Source organism: Kwoniella botswanensis, chromosome 3 (assembly GCF_036426115.1).
Source record: "Kwoniella botswanensis chromosome 3, complete sequence".
Classification (NCBI taxonomy): Eukaryota; Fungi; Basidiomycota; class Tremellomycetes; order Tremellales; family Cryptococcaceae; genus Kwoniella; species Kwoniella botswanensis.
This window is the reverse complement of record NC_088601.1, coordinates 457,814-477,484: the sequence shown is the minus strand read 5'-3', so window position 1 is coordinate 477,484 and position 19,671 is coordinate 457,814. Positions and strand designations below refer to the sequence as shown.

General features: G+C 43.6%; 8 protein-coding genes across 8 annotated transcripts; 4 read left to right on the top strand and 4 right to left on the bottom strand.

The window, feature by feature from the left end:
* Window positions 1-583: 583 nt before the first annotated feature.
* On the bottom strand, window positions 584-1,094 carry L199_008054 (uncharacterized protein; the record flags this gene model as incomplete). Its single annotated transcript, XM_064893739.1, has 2 exons — window positions 584-711; window positions 881-1,094. The coding sequence occupies 2 exons, from the start codon at window positions 1,092-1,094 to the stop codon at window positions 584-586; spliced, it is 342 nt and encodes a 113-aa protein (XP_064749811.1).
* Window positions 1,095-1,640: 546 nt separating this feature from the next.
* L199_008053 (uncharacterized protein) lies at window positions 1,641-3,024 on the top strand (the record flags this gene model as incomplete). The annotated part of the gene is made up of 4 exons (XM_064893738.1): window positions 1,641-1,668; window positions 1,993-2,285; window positions 2,392-2,820; window positions 2,881-3,024. The coding sequence occupies 4 exons, from the start codon at window positions 1,641-1,643 to the stop codon at window positions 3,022-3,024; spliced, it is 894 nt and encodes a 297-aa protein (XP_064749810.1).
* A 576-nt stretch (window positions 3,025-3,600) lies between these two features.
* On the bottom strand, window positions 3,601-5,715 carry L199_008052 (uncharacterized protein; the record flags this gene model as incomplete). Its single annotated transcript, XM_064893737.1, has 5 exons — window positions 3,601-4,602; window positions 4,669-5,148; window positions 5,246-5,389; window positions 5,495-5,527; window positions 5,680-5,715. 5 exons carry the CDS (start codon window positions 5,713-5,715, stop codon window positions 3,601-3,603), a joined length of 1,695 nt encoding a protein of 564 aa, XP_064749809.1.
* An 863-nt stretch (window positions 5,716-6,578) lies between these two features.
* Window positions 6,579-8,170, bottom strand: L199_008051 (uncharacterized protein; the record flags this gene model as incomplete). Its single annotated transcript, XM_064893736.1, has 5 exons — window positions 6,579-6,729; window positions 6,911-7,077; window positions 7,297-7,623; window positions 7,773-8,054; window positions 8,126-8,170. The coding sequence occupies 5 exons, from the start codon at window positions 8,168-8,170 to the stop codon at window positions 6,579-6,581; spliced, it is 972 nt and encodes a 323-aa protein (XP_064749808.1).
* A 280-nt stretch (window positions 8,171-8,450) lies between these two features.
* On the bottom strand, window positions 8,451-9,918 carry L199_008050 (uncharacterized protein; the record flags this gene model as incomplete). Its single annotated transcript, XM_064893735.1, has 10 exons — window positions 8,451-8,630; window positions 8,722-8,787; window positions 8,857-8,981; window positions 9,051-9,119; window positions 9,193-9,279; window positions 9,383-9,464; window positions 9,542-9,636; window positions 9,707-9,719; window positions 9,803-9,833; window positions 9,896-9,918. 10 exons carry the CDS (start codon window positions 9,916-9,918, stop codon window positions 8,451-8,453), a joined length of 771 nt encoding a protein of 256 aa, XP_064749807.1.
* Window positions 9,919-10,485: 567 nt separating this feature from the next.
* Window positions 10,486-12,095, top strand: L199_008049 (uncharacterized protein; the record flags this gene model as incomplete). Its single annotated transcript, XM_064893734.1, has 11 exons — window positions 10,486-10,493; window positions 10,553-10,558; window positions 10,630-10,737; window positions 10,812-10,873; window positions 10,939-11,009; window positions 11,070-11,138; window positions 11,205-11,300; window positions 11,385-11,465; window positions 11,546-11,639; window positions 11,783-11,870; window positions 11,990-12,095. 11 exons carry the CDS (start codon window positions 10,486-10,488, stop codon window positions 12,093-12,095), a joined length of 789 nt encoding a protein of 262 aa, XP_064749806.1.
* A 2,908-nt stretch (window positions 12,096-15,003) lies between these two features.
* L199_008048 (uncharacterized protein) lies at window positions 15,004-17,761 on the top strand (the record flags this gene model as incomplete). Its single annotated transcript, XM_064893733.1, has 9 exons — window positions 15,004-15,687; window positions 15,739-16,086; window positions 16,182-16,448; window positions 16,520-16,636; window positions 16,692-16,884; window positions 16,938-17,024; window positions 17,082-17,245; window positions 17,307-17,345; window positions 17,405-17,761. The coding sequence occupies 9 exons, from the start codon at window positions 15,004-15,006 to the stop codon at window positions 17,759-17,761; spliced, it is 2,256 nt and encodes a 751-aa protein (XP_064749805.1).
* A 988-nt stretch (window positions 17,762-18,749) lies between these two features.
* On the top strand, window positions 18,750-19,283 carry L199_008047 (uncharacterized protein; the record flags this gene model as incomplete). Its single annotated transcript, XM_064893732.1, has 1 exon — window positions 18,750-19,283. One exon carries the CDS (start codon window positions 18,750-18,752, stop codon window positions 19,281-19,283), a length of 534 nt encoding a protein of 177 aa, XP_064749804.1.
* Window positions 19,284-19,671: the final 388 nt, after the last annotated feature.

The following is a 19,671-nucleotide window of genomic DNA, read 5'->3' as shown; positions in this document are numbered from 1 at the left end:
ACAACAACTTCTCCTTCGGCTCAAACTTGTACAGCCTTTCTAAAGTACGATGGGACGACCATGAGCTCATACCACCTTACTTCAGATCAGGCTACTAGCATCATCAGTGGGCTTAACGACACTACCAATCATCAAGGAGACAAACATTATTGGATTCAAGTAAGCTTCTCCAACACGCAAGTGGCATCAAGCCCTATTTCAGATCAACAATATTCGGATCTGGCTGAACAGCTCAGACTCTTCGAAGAGCAGGATGCGTCTGCGTGCTGTTGACGAAGACGGTAATCATGATTTGCCGTACACTCAGCTTTAACGGTACAGGCAAATCACCATATACATCCATGGAAAAGGTCTATCATACAACAAGGATCAACGAGGAGACTCTAGGTGGTTTGGTGCAGGAGAGAAGGATTGAAAGCGGAAGAAATGTATTCTGGGTGTTTTAGATGATTGACGCAGTGTTCACGGTTTGATTCGGTGGTTCTAACACTGGACGATAGATGACAAAGGGTGAAACAGGTAGTCGAAATGTTTGATCTGTATTTGATTCTAAAAAGTCTCAACCTGGACCGATGAACCGCACTTAACGTCTTCTAGTTGGTTTACAACCCATTCTGCTCTTCTTGGGCTTGGCGGACATTCCTTTTGATAATCTCCATTGTTCACGTCGGGATCCTCGTCTTCCTGAAGTCGAGACTTTCTTTGGCTCTTCTAAAATGGGTCAAGTATAGATAATCAGCAAAGAGTCTCAAGAATGTCGATGGATGATCCTAACATTCCAGGGAATGAATCGTGTGTCCACCTATATATCCAAATGATCGAACACTCGATTCATAGAGTGATGTCAAGGTAGATATAGAGATAGAAACATCAAACTCACCTTTCATCTCCTCATCACCTTCCTTGTTCTCCTCACCCTCACGCTCACCTTCGCCTTCCACGTTCATCTCCTCCTCTCCATCCTTCTTATCCTTCCCTAATAACTTATCCGACAACCTTTGTGTTCTAGCGGCGTCCGATACGGCATAGTGGGTTTGTAACCTCTTTCTGGCTCTTGAAGCCATCTTGTTCTTCGCTCGGATCGATTTGGCCATTGTGAATATGCACGAGGGGATGTAGGTTTAATGGATTGGAAGTGGTGGATTGATCAAGAAGATCCTGTATGTCTGTATGGAGGTTTTTGTTGGTGTGTTAATGACCAAAAGAAAAACATGCTTGGTGCAGATAGTGCACCACTTCTGAAAAAGTTCAAGTAAAATCACGTGATGTTCTGATTTCACATGGTAGCATCCTTCGGAAGAGCCATTTAAGGGTATCTTCGTGCAGACAGTATTGACAATGAGTGGAAGAATTAGCTGAAGTCATATTTCATGTAGAAAGGTAGAGATGGTATAGATATATTGAAACTGGCTGTCAATTGATTGGTCCAGGCCGGAACAACTCCACGAAGAACGGGAAAAGATGACACATATCATCAACTCCGATCAATCACGCACGGACCCGATACCAGAAGTATGACATGGCATGTCGTGACATGTCGATCCAGTCAACTCTACCTGATCTGACATCTGATGTGAAACATCGCGGAGGTGGCGATGAACAAGAGAATGGGAGGGAATGGGAGTCGTACTACCAAGCCCATGGAGTTAATTAACGCTGACGTGTCCGGTGTGTTCATTTGTTGACCTGTGTTGACGAGGCAGTGAAGTGTACACTGTACACTGATTGACTGGTGATGGGTGATTAGTGATTGACAGGTGAAAGGAATTTTGCTTCATAACAGTACTTCAATTGATCTCGCAGCTACTTCATATCTAATCTCTCTTCCTCAACCCTCTATCTCTCTATCTCATAACTTACACTCATCATTCAACGATCATTGACGACCACACATAACGACTACCCACCACCTACTATAGCTTTTCAGACAAGCGACACCTCAATATCATATTTACATTCCACATCAACGTCCGATCTCATCCTTCTCCTTAGCCTCGGTACCAACAACGATACTGGCGGCAGCCACGCACGCTTTCCTGCCCCGAGATACCTCTTCCACCTACTCCTCCTCGTATAGACTCAACAGAGCACCTATCGCAAAACCAAGCACCCGTTTGGAACAGCTTGCGGTATCGACCACAAGAGCTCCCGCCTATACAGGTGACTTCGGTCCTCAAGATGGCTTGGATAAGAGTCAAGACAACAAAGACCTGGCAATGATAGATAGGAGCAAAGGTGACGAGAGATTAGATCCTGATATACACACACCAAAAAAGGACTTCCAGGTAAGTGGCGAACTCGTAACTTTCTCATCTCATCTCACCACCTAATGCATCCTCGATACTCACCAATCATCACCATGATTAAGAGTAACGCTGACACATCTTGTAGATCCCCACGCTCTCTTCTCTCGTATCCACCCAGACACTGTCGGGTAAACGTAAACGATCCATCACCCACATCGAGGGAATACCAATATCCATTTTGTCTCAATCTACCTCTCCTCCTTCGCCCTCAATCACATCAAGAAAGATCATAAGTAGTAGGAAGATCAAGCAACTGGACAAGTGCTTTTCCGTTCTTAGTCTCAAAAATAATCTACCCTTACCAGCTGCGAGAAAAACGGTTGGCAGTCGATCCGAGTCCGATTCAGACTACGAGGAAGAAGATGAGGAAGAAGTTGTCTCATCCATTTCAACTACACATTCCAATTCAGCCAGAAGCTCTGGTAGCTTCGTATCGACTTCCACTTCGTCAGCAGGTAAAGATGGAAGATCTGATTATGAGTTCGGGTATGCCGTGGGATATGATAGGATAGAGGTAAGCTGATATCATTAGTGAAATGTTATCTCTGCAACTGACTGTACATGTTCGCCGCAGCAGAAAGAAGAATCTTCCAATATATCGATCAAAGCAAAACGAGTCAACTCTCCTTCAGATTCAGTTTCAGATCATGGATTCGACCCAGACTCAGATTCGTCTTCAGATGACGAAGATGATGTAGTGTTCCTTCTCTCTCCCTGAACACTTCAACCAGGAACTTTTATCCTTCTACATTCCGTCTACACCTTTCCTAACATCTTGTATCCGTCTAACCAGCCCAACACATATTTACTCGCATTCTTCCACCAATTATGAAACCAAACGAATGATTAACAAGAATTGACGGTAATTTATGCTTTTATACGACCTTACGTACCATGTTATATCTGACTTTTTAATCCACTTTCAATTCGTTCTGTAACTTACAGCTGCTAAATCACTGGTTATATGTGATTGTACCTTGTTGTAGTATAATATTCATGCAAATCAATCAAAGTTTCGCGCGAGGGTACTACTGCTATGAAAGTTTGCCAGATCCATATATATATGCATAATACAAGTTTATTCTACCTATGGATTTCTATTCATACATAACTAGATGCCAACCAGACGACAAAAGACTGAAGTAAATTCCAAGATGGGTGATGTACCAAAAGAAAAGAAGGACCTTATAAACCTATCTATTTGATATATAAGCTAACAATCAAATACCCCAATAACTCCATAACCGAAAAAGTAAGAAATAGAAAAACATACAAACGAAAGCCCCTCAATTGACTATATCCTCATTCGTTTGACCTCCTCATTATCCCTAAACATCATCGCCTTTCTCTTTCCCTCTGCTCCAGGTCCGGGTCCTGGGCCATTCGATACTGGACTAGGTAAATTCAAATCTTCTCTATCTACCGTGTATCCATCTTGGACACCCCATTGAACACTCTCATCAGGTATCGGTATGGAATTTCTACTAGCACTGCCACTTTGATCATGCGGCATAAATTGATCTTCAGGATGATTCGTAGTTGTCGATCGATTATTCGCTAAAGGCCAAACGAAATCTGCTGAACCACCTGTACCTATACCTGTACCTGTCGGAGTAGACTCCTCTATAGGTAAAATCATTCCTCCTCCAGCGGCAGTAGATCCATAAGCTTGTGATTCCCCTTGTCCTTGAGCCTGCGCTTGAGATAAATTCCCACCGAAGATCTCATCTAACAAACTCCTTTCATCGACCGGTACGCCCATTTGCTGTAATTGGAATCTCTGTCTCTCCAATAACAATCTCTGTTGTTTCTGATGATTCTGCTGTAATTGAAATTCGGCATATTTCGCTAATAGATTTTCGTTCCATTGGATCCCGCCTGGTCCAGGTACACTAACCATACCTTGCGACGACGTGGACTTGTTGCTGTACTGTCCTTGGGAGGGTACGGAGGGTTCGATGGAAGAAGGTAAGTATTGATGAGAGAGGGAATTGGAGATATATTGAGTTGAATTGGAAGGTTGAGAATGACCATAAAAGATCGAACTTGATTGTCCACCACTACCACTGCCTAATCCAGAAGTCATTGATGTCCTATACGAAGTACCGTCCGAGGGCAATTTGGGTAATTGAGGTATATCAACTGGTAGTTGAGCATTTGAGCCAGGCTCATCATGATACCTATGTTGTTGATAGAATCGAGAATCGTGTTGGCCATGTGAGTGTCCGTGCCCATGTCCATGGGGATGTGCCGAATGCATGCTCATGGCATATTGAAGAGCAGCGGCGTTTTTGTCCTACGTGACCAATGACCTATCAATAAGCATATTCTCGTACGCAAGCCAAGATGAAGCAAGACTTACAGACTGAATATACCTTTCATCCCTTACATATCCACCTGTTCTCTGTCTCTCACGTCTATCCCTACTTCTTTCCTTCTCCTTCTCCTTCCTCTTTCTCCTCGTATCCCCACTCTCCCTCTCATCCTGATCATCATCATCATCTTGCGAATCACTCTCACTTTGACTCAAGATCGAATCGATAAAACTTCTTTTCTCACTTTCACTCCTTTCCTTCCTCCTCTTACTCTTGTTATGTTTACTAGACCTTGACGAGGACGATTTACCTTTATCTGAATACCGGGGTGTACGAGCTTTGAATGATTCTTTACCTTTCAAACTCCTTGGTACTGCTCCGTTCGCACCTGCCGTGTTATTGGCGGTAGACTTTGAAGTTGACCCTCTCCTTGGTGCCTCATCTTCATCCTCGTCTTCGTCATCTTCACCTGCTAAAGCCATAGCTGCGAATTCGGGCGCACGACGACGTTCAATCATCCCTTCGTACTAGAGATAGGCGAGTCAGCGAGTCTGGCACACGTAATCCAGGACGATGGTGAAGGTCATATCAATCAGGTATGTACAAAGAGATAGTCCCACTCACATCCATATATCTATCGATCTCCTCGTCCAACTCTTTACTCGAGAACTCATAGGCTTTACCAGCAGCATTGAAAATGAGTATGTTGACATCTGCACCGCACAAGACCGATAATTCCCATGCCTTCTTCATCAATCCTGCTTTTCGCTACGATACATCACATCGCATCATCGAGGTCATACATCAGCAGGTGAGATTTAGGATAAATGCTTGTGGATATCATCTTAAGACGAGATAGGTTGAGATACTTACCTTGAGAAAAGTCACATTCCTATTCCGTTCATCCTATATTCCCCGACAACAAACAAACACAAAGTAAGCATCATCCGATCTATGATCGATGTCTGAGATGCATACAATAGTGATTATGCATCCACTCTTACTCGATCAGGTGTACTTGTCCTTCTAGAAGTGGATTGAGAAGTCTTGGCACTCACTGTCAAAGGTCTAATCTCAATCTTCTTTCTACCCATTTTTAGAGGGGACGATTCTATTTTTGGTTACAAGGTTGTAAAAAATAGATCACAACGACTCGTACCGTTGTTTGACTATGTTCTCGTTCTTCTGTTGGAGATGCTCGTTGGAAACTTGGAATAACACGATTATATCACTTGATATCTATCGTTGAAATTGACGATTGGTTTGATGCTGTTTCTGACACTTTCGCTATTGATAGTGATGTCTACAGCGAATGGGATGATCAAACAAAAGTATGTGATTTGATTTGGTTGACGTATGTTCTAAAAACAGTAACAAGTGATCAATAATAAACATCACTAATCCCTAATCCAGCTAATACACTTCGGCTTCGGCCGTATTGCACTGCTTTACAATCTTTTTGTAATCAATACAAAACCACGACTGCGGAATAGGTTCGACAGCCGGACCCCAGCTGCCGTAGAGAAAGAAAGGGTGCAGGATTGCTTGGAGGAAGCATATAACCATAACTGTATTACACTATCTCAGCAGCATACATATCCTGGTCATGACTGTCCTTGGTAACCCAAACTGAACGTGAGTAATCGATACCTGCACAAGTAACAAAATTTTACATGATTTAGCATGCCGTTATAATCAGAACTGCGCAGATTTACATAGAGATCAAAGGCTGTGTCAGGTATCTGAATCTCGTAAGTACCAATCCTGTCTCAAAGACACATGTCACATACAAGTATTATTTGAAAGGTGTATTGGGGCAAGATGCATTTAGTTTATGTATCCTACGATGTGTGTTCTCAACTATCTATGCTAAGGGGGAGGTACATTATATACAGAGTATCGTCGATGAATGTTGAAAACCACAACCAAACAAATAGAACAATACGATTTGATCTGATTATGCTGGATTTGTAGTGGTTAAAGGAGAAGGAGGAGGATACAGTTTATGTTCTTTCTTTGCCAATTCGTAATTTTCGAATCCCTGGGATTTCTGGATCTCTTCTTCCGTGGCATCTGGCACGAGGTGTCCTCTGGCATTACGTCGGGCTCTGCGGGTGAGAACAATCAATAAAGTCAGCATGATATCCAATTACAGGAGAGACCCCACACTCCGTTCATGTACAGTTGGCCGAAAGAAAACCAAAGGCAGACATAGTCATCTTGGTCTGAGATGGCAGTGGATTTCCTACTCTGTCCTGGAAAGTGAACATGATAGGAACCCAGACTCACTTGAAAAAAGTATAACTCAACACCACATCATCTATACCATCCAGAGCGGGATCATCCATAATATCACGGTCGATAAAGAAGAAGACCGGTAAATCCACTTCTTCACCTGCTCTTATCTTCTGCTCTTCGAAACAGAAACATTCTACTTTGGCGAAATATGGTGCGATCTGAACGAGTATTGGTTTGTTAGCCAATCGATTTCGTAAGACATGGCTAGGCCAACCCCGAATCCATCGAATCTCCATCTTCCCCAAAGTAGACTGAGACTGGGACTTCATTCCAAATACTGAATTATTCCTCTCCTTCGCCTAGACTATATCCACTCCTCTCAGACTGACACCTGAACCTCTCAATTCGATTCCAGTTTCATTCGAACGATGACTCACCTTCTCCGGGGTCATGTTATACGTAGCAATCCCAATCAAATCATCTTTCCCCCAATTCTTCGCCGTATAAAAAGCCAAAGCCGTCTCTCCCGGTAAAACCTTGACAGATCGAGTGACAGGTTCGAACTTCCATGGTAGGGTATCTGCAGAAGTAGCTTCGAATCGGACCGTTATCCTCTTCCTACCTTGAGTTTCAGGTGTGGCATATAGTCGATCGGGGGTAAATCGAGTAGGGTCAGTCATGGGTGTTCCACCGAATCCGGTAGCTGAACAGAAGGCTCGATAAAGTGGGACTGCTGCGTAGGTCACTCCGAGTGAAATGACAATCTATACAATGAGATTGAGAATCAGTATAAAGATATATGCTATTATACATTGATAATATGTCATAACATCGTCAAGACGTGTCACTATTGACTTTCTCGATGAAGGTTGATTTACAATCGGATACAAGCTAGATGAATAGAAAGACTCACCACACCCATACTATATATAACCGCCGATTTATATTTCTTTGCCCTCTCTTTATATATCTCCTTCCTACTCAGCTCCAAGGCCTGTCTAGCCTGCTCGTAGTTCAATCGTCTACTCTCCAATCCTGAGATCTCACCTGTCGTACGTGGTTTGGGCGGAGGTTTGAAGTTGGTGTCGAACCGTATTGGCGAAGTGGATATCGATCGGGAGTCAGATCTTGACGATGGGCTAGGGAACGATAGTCGTGGAGTGGGGATGGGTCGAAGGGAACATGTCGGACAACGCTATTTTCACGAAAACAAAAACACTCAATAAGCTTGTTATGTTGATGCCATAGCGGGAAACATCAGCTTACTAATGTGTCGAACAGTCGGCGCGAGGATGTACGTATAGAGGACATTGTGTGGGTATGCTATATGGACAATATAATGGAGATACAAGAGATGAATCACAGTAAATAAATCAATGTTACTGGATTGAAAGCTCGTAAACCAACTTTTCCGAATTTTGGGATTTAAGCTTACGTTGGCAGCCGAGCGCGTTTCTCCGGTGGACATCCATGTCACCATCTCAACCTCAATAAAGCAAACGACTGCAAAACATGGTACGAGCACAGACAGTGATATATACATTCATGCATGAGAATCATGTTCTACTTCTACATCACGCTCTACCTATCTCTAGTCCTTCTCACCCACTCTTACCAACCATTCACCTCTTTCCTCCTCATCCATCTGTCTGAATCTACCATTTTGACCTTCGATATTCGTCTCTTCGGGCGATGTGGATGAGATACCAATTTCGATCTCTGTAGCTTTAAAATCTGTTTGTACCACTGACGATAGGCATTCAATGGCGAGCTATTCAATACATAAAATTTCAGTCAGCAGCCAAACTATAACACTCGACAGATAGCCGAAAAAGTAAGACCAAGATGAAGACCGGACTTACTTCAATCACACCTGCTCGATCCAACACTGTCTTATCGGTCTCCATAGTCTTCCATTTCTTCTCCAACTATCAACATCCCATCTCATATGCATCAGTACAAATTCCATACTTCGCTTGTCTTTCCCACAAACTCACATAGTTGGTAGCTTCAGTTTGCTTTTGTCCAGAGGCAGTAGCCTTGTATCCCGTAAAGTATCCTGCAGGATCAAGTTTGAATACTTGAGGTCCTCGTTCATCATCCGGTCCAATCAAGATCATAGCTACCAATTCGAACAAAACTCTCCAGATCAGCTACCGTTTAAACCACACAGACCACATAGTTGACTTACAGATACCCAATGGTCTCATACCTGCTCGTTGAGTGTACACTTGATTGATATTTGCCATTCTCTTAGCCACTACACCCAGCATATAAGTCAGCGCGACACTCCTCTGACCCTCGTGTTAATGTGACAGTAATCGACCACCTACAAGCCTCAGGGGAGATCTCATATCCAAATTTATATCTGAAAGAAGCTGCTTCTTGACGTGTTCGTTGTACTTGAGCTCTTGCATCGGCTATGAATCACCAATGAAGATATCCCATCAGCCGATTTGCCTCTCGTATTGGATGGTACATATCCAGGTGCAATTAAGCTAATGATCTGAAACCCAAACATACCGATCAAACCTGTCATCACACATCCTATGGTAGGTGTAATCTGGAACAAGTGCGTGATAGTCTCGGGATCAAGTAGCTTGTCCTGCAAATACATGCATCATCAGCTTCAATTTTCGCTCCGAAACAACCAGCTGATGGTGAGATGCTGGAAGAACATACAGGTACTTTCCGTTGAGTGATCACTACAGCTGTATCCTTTCCTCGAACTGCGATTGCCGTTATACCGGCTCCTGAGATAGCTTTGAATGCGTATTCTACGAAGTAGGATATGTATCAGCTGGGAATTTCCATGACAGGACACTTAGCAAAGGCAACTGGACTCACCGACTTGGTATAGCTGAAGCACGTAAGAAAGAGGCAAGCCCACGTTAGCTGATCATTCTTGATTGGATCTGTTCGAGGACAGAAGGAGCAGCTTACTCGTCCTTCTGGAGAAAATACTGTAAGATATCTGGGAGCAACGGCACCGTCAGTTGGAATACGTCGAGGTGAGGCCTAGTTAGTCTAGCTCACCGGTCATAAGATGATCGTGACATTATGTTTTACTTGGATGAAGCGGTGAACAATGATAAAGATAGAAGTAGAGGCGATATAGCCGGTCGGAGGTCTTCTTGCAGGGTAGCTACACGCCTACGTTAGGAGTCTGAGAGGATCTACGATGTTGGAATATAAGGTGCTTGAGAGTATCGAAGTTCAATGTCTAATTATCAACGACAATGAAAGTGATATAAGGACCGTGACAACGCGTGGTCATCCACTTCATCGTCAGCGTTGGGAGGGTAGATGAAGATTGGGGACTCCACAGTTCAAGCAGTTCCAGCTGAATATCTGATAGCTGAATTATTGGTGTTTTATCCCATGGCCTTAGCCAAGAGCAAGGGACATGCATACGTAATGGCTCTGCGGCTCGGGTTCCGGTTGAGGGAATGCGAAGTGTGGTCATGACACACCTACAGTTACACAGCTCGTTATCGTTATTGTGCATGTTGATGTCGACGTTGACGAATATACCTATTCACACCATTTCCACAAATATTCTACTCTACCAGGCTCACTCAGCACCACTTGTATCCGATCTGTATACATAGAGAAGATCAATCAATATGTCTTGGTGAGCTGGCTCTGTCTGCATCGTACGGGATTCAGCTGACCTCTGTGTGTTCAATTTAGGGGAGGGTATGTTACCTTGACTCGCATCAAGCTCAATCCTGACCACATCTACTGACTCGTACTCAATTTCATTGCAGATTCAAGAAGGCCGCTTCTCGAGCGGGAACGACGTTGATGCAGAAGACAGGTCAAGTGGAACGAACAATAGATAGAGAGTTCGCAGAGGAAGAAGGAAGATACAAGACGTGAGTACACCGTCCTTTTAGACGATCTACGAGGCGAAACAGAAGGCTGATTGAAGGAGCATGTATGGATATAGGATGGAGAAAGAGACGAATAACCTGCAGAAAGAAGCTAAAGTATATCTCGACTCGATAAGAGGTGAGTTACTGGAAGTGAGCATTCTTGCGAAATGATCACAACTGATGGTGAGAATGTATATACAGCAATGGCATCTGCTCAATCACGAATTGCGGAGACTATCTCTCTTTTCTATTCTCATGATAGGTCAAGTGATGTGAGTGTTTAGCTCTATGAGTGTTGATTACGAATCAATCTGACGTCGTTTTCGATTTAGGGAGCAATGGCAGGACACGCGTATAAGGCAGCTGTAGATGAGATGGACGGTGTAGTCGGACGAGAACTAGTAAGTTCAAATTATCACTATCATGCTTGATTTTATGTGTAACTGATCATTTGACCTTCAATGCAGGACGCACCATATCGAGCTACCGTACTGGAGCCAATTGGTAAATTGAATAGCTATTATCCCACGATCAATGCTGCGATAACCAAACGTGACCACAAGGTACGTCTCGCATCTTAACTTATTGACCTCAGCTTTCATACCCTAGCTTTGGCTTCAGAAGCTGATATACAGAATATGTCTTAGATGATGGATTACGATGCTGCTCGTGCAAAAGTTAAGAAGTTGGTAGAAAAACCTTCGGACGATACTACGAAATTACCGAGAGTGAGTCGTCAAACTTCACATCAGTAGGCTTGTGATGAGCTGCAGAGCAATGATTTAGCTAATTCGAATTTTGCAAATAGGCACAAGCTGAACACGACGAAGCTAAAGAGGTATTCGACATCCTGAACGAGCAGTTGATCACTGAATTACCTGTATTGGTCGATTTACGGATTCGTGAGTGACAAGCCTCACTTCATGTCGTACCTATAAACGCTGCTCTTCATCTTTATCAATATCGCTCAGTCTGGCGGTCACCAGTTTTGTTTCCTGGTAGAATTTGATCCTCAATGCTAATTCACTTGACTCGTACCTTCTAGCCTACCTCGACCCATCCTTCGAAGCTATGATAAGATGTCAACTCCGATTCGCAGAAGAGGGTTATGAGAAATTATCAGGTGTACAAAGGTGAGCCTGAGTATCCGATCTCACAGCAGCAGCTGTTTCCAACAATCGTTACTGCTTGGAACACGCTGTCTTGGCGTGGGACTTTCACTGATATGCTATTTGTTATATAATATTTGTAGGTATTTCGCCGATAACATCAGAGATGATTATGCCAACGGAGCATTGGACGTACAAGTTGAAGGTGTTTTGGAAGAAATGAGAGAATTGTCTATCTTCGGACCATAAGAGGGAATAGACAAATCAACGGAAGAAAAGGAGGTTGAATTGGAATGTTGTAAATAAGTATCAACCTTAGAATGTCAAATTAATTATGCTATATCAAGTTCTGCCGTCTTCATATGAGAGCTTCCTGTTTGCATTCGCGATCTCCCGCAGCTATTGATATGACTTATCTCGAAATTGCATGACATATGTTATGCCCACCTCGGTTTGCCATGTCAGAAGTTGCGAGCCTAGGCACCGCGTGGAGAGAACCGCCGATATCCCCGCTTTTCCCGCATCTTGCTGCTTGCATCTCATGTTCATTTTGTCTTTTTTTTGCTTTGTGTCAACCCATCTTGAAGTGGGGTGAATGCTGATAAACATGCTAACGCCTAGTCTAACCGAGTCAGCAATATTGCACCTCCGTTCGCTCTCTACGATAATGCGGCTTCAAGAATGAATCTTTCATCATTATACCGAGCTACATCTGCGAAGCGTACATGTCTGGTTCCAAACAGGAACATGGTACCAAATCGCTATCAATTTATCTGTAACATAGCTCCTGGAGCGACTCGATGAAACGTCTCACGAAGTATGGGGACTAAGGGTGTGAATTTATCAGCTGATGGTGGACCCTTCGGTTGACTGTTTATTCTGAACGCGGTGGTACGTGCGTAGCTGATACCTGAGGAAGTACCTCCGATACCTCGTGTTAAAGGGTTGCTTTGCATCATTAAACATCAACACAGACACAGACAATGACACTGATATTGACAGGAAATTTTCAAGCGACCAACGATCATGTATTATCTTTATTGGTGCAAGATGGGATCTTCTTCGAATGCACTTACTCGATTAAGTGTCTCACAAACAATATAAATTGACACTTGTTATATCCTCTGTGACATACTGATTCTAACACTTGCACGCATACATCTCATCTCGAACACTCGACCTCGTACAAAACGGCCAAGAAGGGAAAGGGAAAACACGATAATACCAAACTACAACTTAACCCATCAAACATCTTCATATCACAAGCATAAGATTTACGCATTCCTAGGTTGGATCAACACATTAGAGTGAGTAACTGCAACACAAGATCAATCATTTCTTTTATCTTTTTACCCTTCCCTTCATCCGTCGCTACTTCATCCCAAAGGGACACCTTTCATTTGATCTGATATCAAAACTCGCTTAAAGCTATCACTTCGTCATCTTGTTTCATTGTCTCATTTGCTCTTCCCCTTCTCGGTCTGTCGGAGTGACCAGATCAAAGTTCAGGCTGAGATTGTGGAGCGGGACCAGATGGAGAAGGTTCACAAGAGGGCGTCGAAAGGGGTTATTATGCTTTGGTCTTCATTTCTCTCTTTCTTTTTCGCTCATCATTGATTATAAGTGATTGGTTTACGATTCGATCGTCAATGATTGGACAGGAATGGAAGGATGGAGAAGGTCTTCTATAACATGATCAGAAGGAAGATACAACCAGGTACAAGTCGACAAACAGACGAACATTCCCATTGAAACCGTTTGGTTCTATCATTGCGGGGATATACGATCGTTCCCTTTCGTGTGTAGATTTGATGGAGTTTGGTGTACGATGAGTGTGATCCGATCAATTTCAGAAATAACGATTCTCATCCCACCCTCGAATACCCTCCTTTGATTCTATCTAATCGGATTCTATCCTCTCCTCTTCCTCCTTCTCCCTATATTTGATCTTCGACTCTATCACCCAGTAAGACATCCTTTGACCTAGCTATAGCCTTAGCTAGTTTTGAAAATCCAGATCTGCTCTACCTGAACCTCGTGTCTCTCTTTCCTCAACGATGCATTGTTCTCCCCACAGCTAGCTGACCTGACTGTCTGTTTCTCTCTCCTTCTCCCCTCTCTCTGTCTTCATCCTTTCTTTTGATGCCTCGCCATTGTTTGATCGTTTGATGGTAACAAACCAGCGGTATGTGTTTTCCCCTTTCTCTCTTTTTTTCAGATTTTCTAAGTCCGCACATACCTCTAGTTCAAATTTTGACTGATACTGTATCGTGTACACACACCAATGCCGCTTCTCCCTTTTTCCCTCCACGAGATTCTGCCTTTCTCCCTTTCGTTGACAAAATCACTCCTGATCCCACCTTCCCCCACAAATCATATTGTACCGCTTAGAGCAAAAAAAATTAGAAACCTCCTCGATATCATCATCAACATCATAATCGTTTTCAGTCCCACCTTCTACCGTTTTTATCCATTTTTTAGTCTTTCTTCCTTCATCGTCACATACTTCTTGCCCATCAAGTTTATCTTGTGTGCCTTTCTTCTTTTTACTCTTTTTCTTGCTTCCTCCCACCAGAAACTTGGAGAGAAAGACCGAAAACTTTCCTTTCGTTTCTTCTTCTTCTGGTTGTGCAGTCGTAAACAATCCCTAAAAGTCGCTTTTGTCGAGCTGACTCTTATCTCCCTTCCACTTGCTCAGACTTGCACTTTCCCTCTTATATCTCTTTCTTGCCACCCTGTTCATCGACTCTAACAATATTGGACCAAACCGCCTGTCGACTCATCAACCTGATCTACGATTCCCTGGTACTGTGATCAACCAGAAACGCAAATAAACGAACGACACGACTTTCCGGACAATACAACACTGTATATTCGTGTCTGATCTGTCACCAACCACTCGCCGACCCTCACGTCAGCTCACACCTGTCTTCTCATTGTCGACAGCCATTCTGACTCATCTATAACCACCTAAAAGGGCTCTTCAGCACCCAAATCTATTGTTCCTCGATAACCACCACCTGATCACCGGTTACTGTCCATTGTCACCCTTCTAGGATACTCATTCCTTTCACCCCTCAACATTTCTCTTCCTGCTTATCATCTTGACGAAAGCCCCATCTATACTCTTTGCCTATACCACTCAAGATAAATCATCATGTCCAATCCGCATTACGACCCCTCAACTGAGCTCGCCGCTCGAATGGGTGGAATCGGAATTGGCGGTGATGAAAATTATCCTTCACCTCAACAACCCAATTCTCATGGTCAAAGTCCTGTCAACACCATACACAGCTATGCCAACATACAAACTCCGACTTCTCGAGTTACACCATCTCAGCCTTACTCCCCTTACGGTGATCAACAAGGATACCCTTATTATCCTGGTACGGCTACTACAGGCGGATTAGGGGTAGGAGTAGGGTTAGATGCCACGTATGCGGCTACAGCGGGACTCGCTGGAAATCCCAACGCCACTTATGGCTTCGTACCTCCCACACCCGATCTTATGAGCCTGCCTACACCTCAAGTTCCTTCAGCTGGCTACGAAGGTAGTTTCCCTGCTCCTAACGAAATCTATGGAAATCAACAAGATCACAGGCAAGGTCTTACCGCCACTCAACAGAACCCTCACAGCACTTCACCGCTCATCCCTCGAGCGACAAGACAAAACGCTCGTCCGCCACCCGGTCAAACTGCTTACTCCACGCTTCAACAACATGCCAACGCTGCTGCAGTCGCTGCTGGATACTACGGCTACCAAGATCCTAGATCTTACTGGATCGGTCAAAACCCAACCATGTTCATGCAACAGGGTAACAACAGAAAGAAGGATCATCAGGTGAGCTCGATCTCGCTTGCGGCCAACAGGATATCTGATGTCATTTCACAGAACAACTCTTATGCTACCAGGAACCAAACTCCTTATTCGGTTCGAACTACTCAACGAGATGCTAACAACTCCCATTTCGGTTACAACGACGGTATAACGCCTTCACGAGGAGGTTTCACCTCTCATTCAGGATCTTCACCTTATTCTTTGGGACAACTTGGTTCAAACAACGCTTATCAACTCTCTCAAGGTCAAGGATTTGGTAGTTTGACTGGTTATTCCCATCATGGACATCAAGGTGCAGCCAACTTCGTTCTTAGATCAAAGAGACTTGAAGATCCCAGTATTGTCAGAAGTGCTTTGTTGGAGGATTTCAGATTGAACAAGATCAGAAAGTGGGAACTGAAAGTGAGTTCCTCAGAAGACATAGGCGATCATCGATAATAGATGAGAATCTGTACAATGAGAAACGAGAGCTGATGACGGATTATCCCCTCTCTTAGGACATCTTCGGTCACATAGCGGAATTTTCTGGAGATCAACACGGATCAAGATTCATCCAGCAAAAGCTCGAAACTGCTACTCTCGAAGATCGACAAAGACTGTTCGACGAGATCATGCCAAACGCTTATCAACTCATGACTGATGTCTTCGGTAATTACGTTACTCAAAAATTGTTCGAACATGGTGATCAAAAGCAAAAAGCTGCTTTGGCCAAGAAAATGGAAGGTCACGTTTTGGCTTTGTCTATGCAAATGTATGGATGTAGGGTGCGTGATCAGCTGCCTTCCGATCCAAGACCAAGTGTACACAGCTGATACGGCATGGTGAAATTACAAAGGTCGTCCAAAAAGCTCTCGAACATGTTCTGGTAGATCAGCGAAAGACCCTTGTCTCCGAGTTGGAAGGCCATGTTCTCGAGTGCGTAAGATCCAGCAATGCCAATCATGTCATTCAGGTGAGTCAGATTCGGCAAGGTTAAGTATACGAATCTCCTGCTGATCTTCTCACAGCGACTCATTATTCTTGGACCGCCACAAACCGTTCCCGATGCGTTCATCGGTCATATCGAAGAACTCGCCAAGCATCCCTACGGTTGTCGAGTTATTCAAAAGATGTTCGAGAACCTTGACGAAGACATGAAGAGGACTTTGCTGGATGAGATGCATGAACATACGCTTGATCTCATGGAAGACCAGTTCGGAAGTGAGTACTGAGTTGCCTCATCGAAAGTTGATTTTAGCTGATAGGGAATACAGACTACGTCGTACAAAGTGTCATTACGGTCGGTGCTCCAGCAGATAGAGACAAAGTCATAGAATGGATCAAAGGAAAAGTGCTTTCTCGTTAGTCACACCTACCAAAAACCTACCATTTTATCAGCTTAATTGAAATCACTATAGTCGCTCGACACAAGTTTGCCTCCAATGTGGTCGAGAAAGCTATTCTCAATGCTAGTAAGGACGATCAAAAGCTGCTCATCGATGAGCTTGTCGGTGTCAAGGAAGATGGTTCCAATCAAGTCGGTATGCTCTTACGAGATGCTTTTGGTAATTTCCCCTTACAGGTGAGCTTTCGTCGTGCCTTTAAGGTCATCAAAGTATACGCTAATAAATTGTATGTTATAGACTGCATTGGTAGCTGCATCTCTTGAACAGCGACAAGAGGTGAGCTAAACTCTGTATCGCTCCTGAGCTATCAAAACAGACTGACTCTTGCAAATCAGTTACTGGATTTGATCAATCCCATCTTACCTCAAATTCGAAATACACCTGTTGGCAAACGATTGGAAAACCGAATCAGCGACTTGAACCATGAAGTCACAGATCCCAAATCTCATTCGGCTGATATTTCCACTTCGACTTCAGCTAATACCAGTGATACCGAGACTACACCTGGTGGACTCACCATGTCACGATCTACCTCTGAAGAGACCGGTCCGTCGTCTCCCCCTGAGATCAGACATGGGTTAAGAGCGAAATCTACTACACCCAAGATCGGTCATGGGAATGGGAATGATGACGGTAATGGAGTTGGGAATTTCAAGAAGGAAGCTAAGACTTTGGAAGACCTCTTGCAGTGAATATGACTATGAGTGATATGGCTGGGAGTGGAATTCGACAATGATGGCGTGCTGCTAGACTGGGAATGGAAAGCAGAGAATTGGACACGAGGTAAAAATTGAAATTTTGATATTATATTGTTTGCGTCTGATATATTGGCCTGAAGTACGATTGGGGTTGGAGTATGGGAAATAGGTGGAAAATGAAATGAAAGGAATTCTACGTATCCTTTGGTATATTTCTAAAAAAAAAATCATTATCATTTCTTCTTCTTCTTCAAGTCATATCTGAACCTATTTTACTCTATTTTCCCTTGATATTGAAATGATTCATCTTCTCTGAATTTGCCTGTTTATACATTATCTATATGCTAAAATGCTGAAATGCTAAGAAACCTATCTATCCGTCTATGATCTAATCTCGTTCAAGAGAAGCTGTAACACAACGCTACTGTGCCACATGCCAGGTCTGTAATGACATCATCACCGGCTGTAACAAGGTTGGTGTCAACAAACATGAGGTTGCCACCGCTCAACATCACTCGCAAATTTGACTCTTATCTATAGGTACTCTCTCTTCCTCAGTCGCAGTGCTATGTATCATGCGCATATGGTGTAGGAACAAAACTTTCCGCTCGGTCCACCTCGAGTTCTTTTCTCTTTCACTCATTCTCTCCTTATTCAATTGAATTGGGGGTACTCCTCCGCTGTATCTGCGGCGAAACCCACCGTAAGTCTCTCCTATTCATGTGTCGGTCATCACAGTATCAATCTTGACTTATCTTTGTATTTATCTACACCTTTCAGTACTGTACCAATCACATAGTTACCTAAAGCGATACCCACTTTCAGCTTATCACTTTCCATAGCCTCAACACGTCCTAACGTATCTTCATCGCTGAAATAATCATACGAGATAACGTCAGCTTTCGACAAGAGAAGCTCAATCACATTCTGATCATTAACATTCGTACTCCTCATCCCCATAGGACCAATCTCTTCAAAAGCGATGTCAGCCAATCCACCTGATCATGACGTCCCTCACCCTCACCCTCACGCTCAAACGATTATGGTACCTGATGTTCAGCAATTCATGCAAAACGATCTTTCCAACAGGAGAAAAACCTTTAAAGGGCGTTCGATCGACTTCAAATTCGATACGATCCTACCTCCCGAAGCTCAAGATGCATACGATAACATACCTAAGGTACTGAATCTGTCGGGGATTATAGCTCTCAGATCATCGTACGTTCAGGAAGGTAGATCAAGAGTCGATCTTATGGGTGGGGACGAAACTCTCAGGATGTCAGCTGGAGTCAAATGGACTTTACATATGAGAACCAATAAGACATACTTCAATCCGTACTTATTCTATTTGGCTGATAATGTTGATGACGAGATCAAGTCGTGGGAGGATCAACTGGATGAAAGACGGGAGAGGGAGAGGGAGAGGGAGAGGGAGAGGGAGAGGGAAAGGCGGGCGAGGGGGAATGAGAATACTTCTGGAGAATTTCTCAGTGATGGCTTGACAGGCGGACATTAGAGATTGGTAAAGGGGAAGACAGGTATGAGATAGAGGTCAGTAGTGTTGTAAGCACGTATAAATTTATGAGTTACGAGTATGAGTATAAGTATACCGTGAGGGTATTTACACTGTATGTCCTGTTAATGCTTCTTTATCGGTTGATCTGGTGAACACACCTTGTCTAAGCCTTTTAGTGTTGTAAAACAGACACGTATGCACATCATATTGTTTTTGAAACGTACCTTTTCAAAGGTCTCGTCACATCCAAGTAAGATCATGCTGGTGCATGCGGAGTATGCTGTATTTGCCTACATATCCCGATATTTCGAAACAGGAGAGAAGAGGACGCGCCATTTCACGAAGTCGAGGTAATCGGTGATAATTGTACCAATCTCGTCGGAGTTAA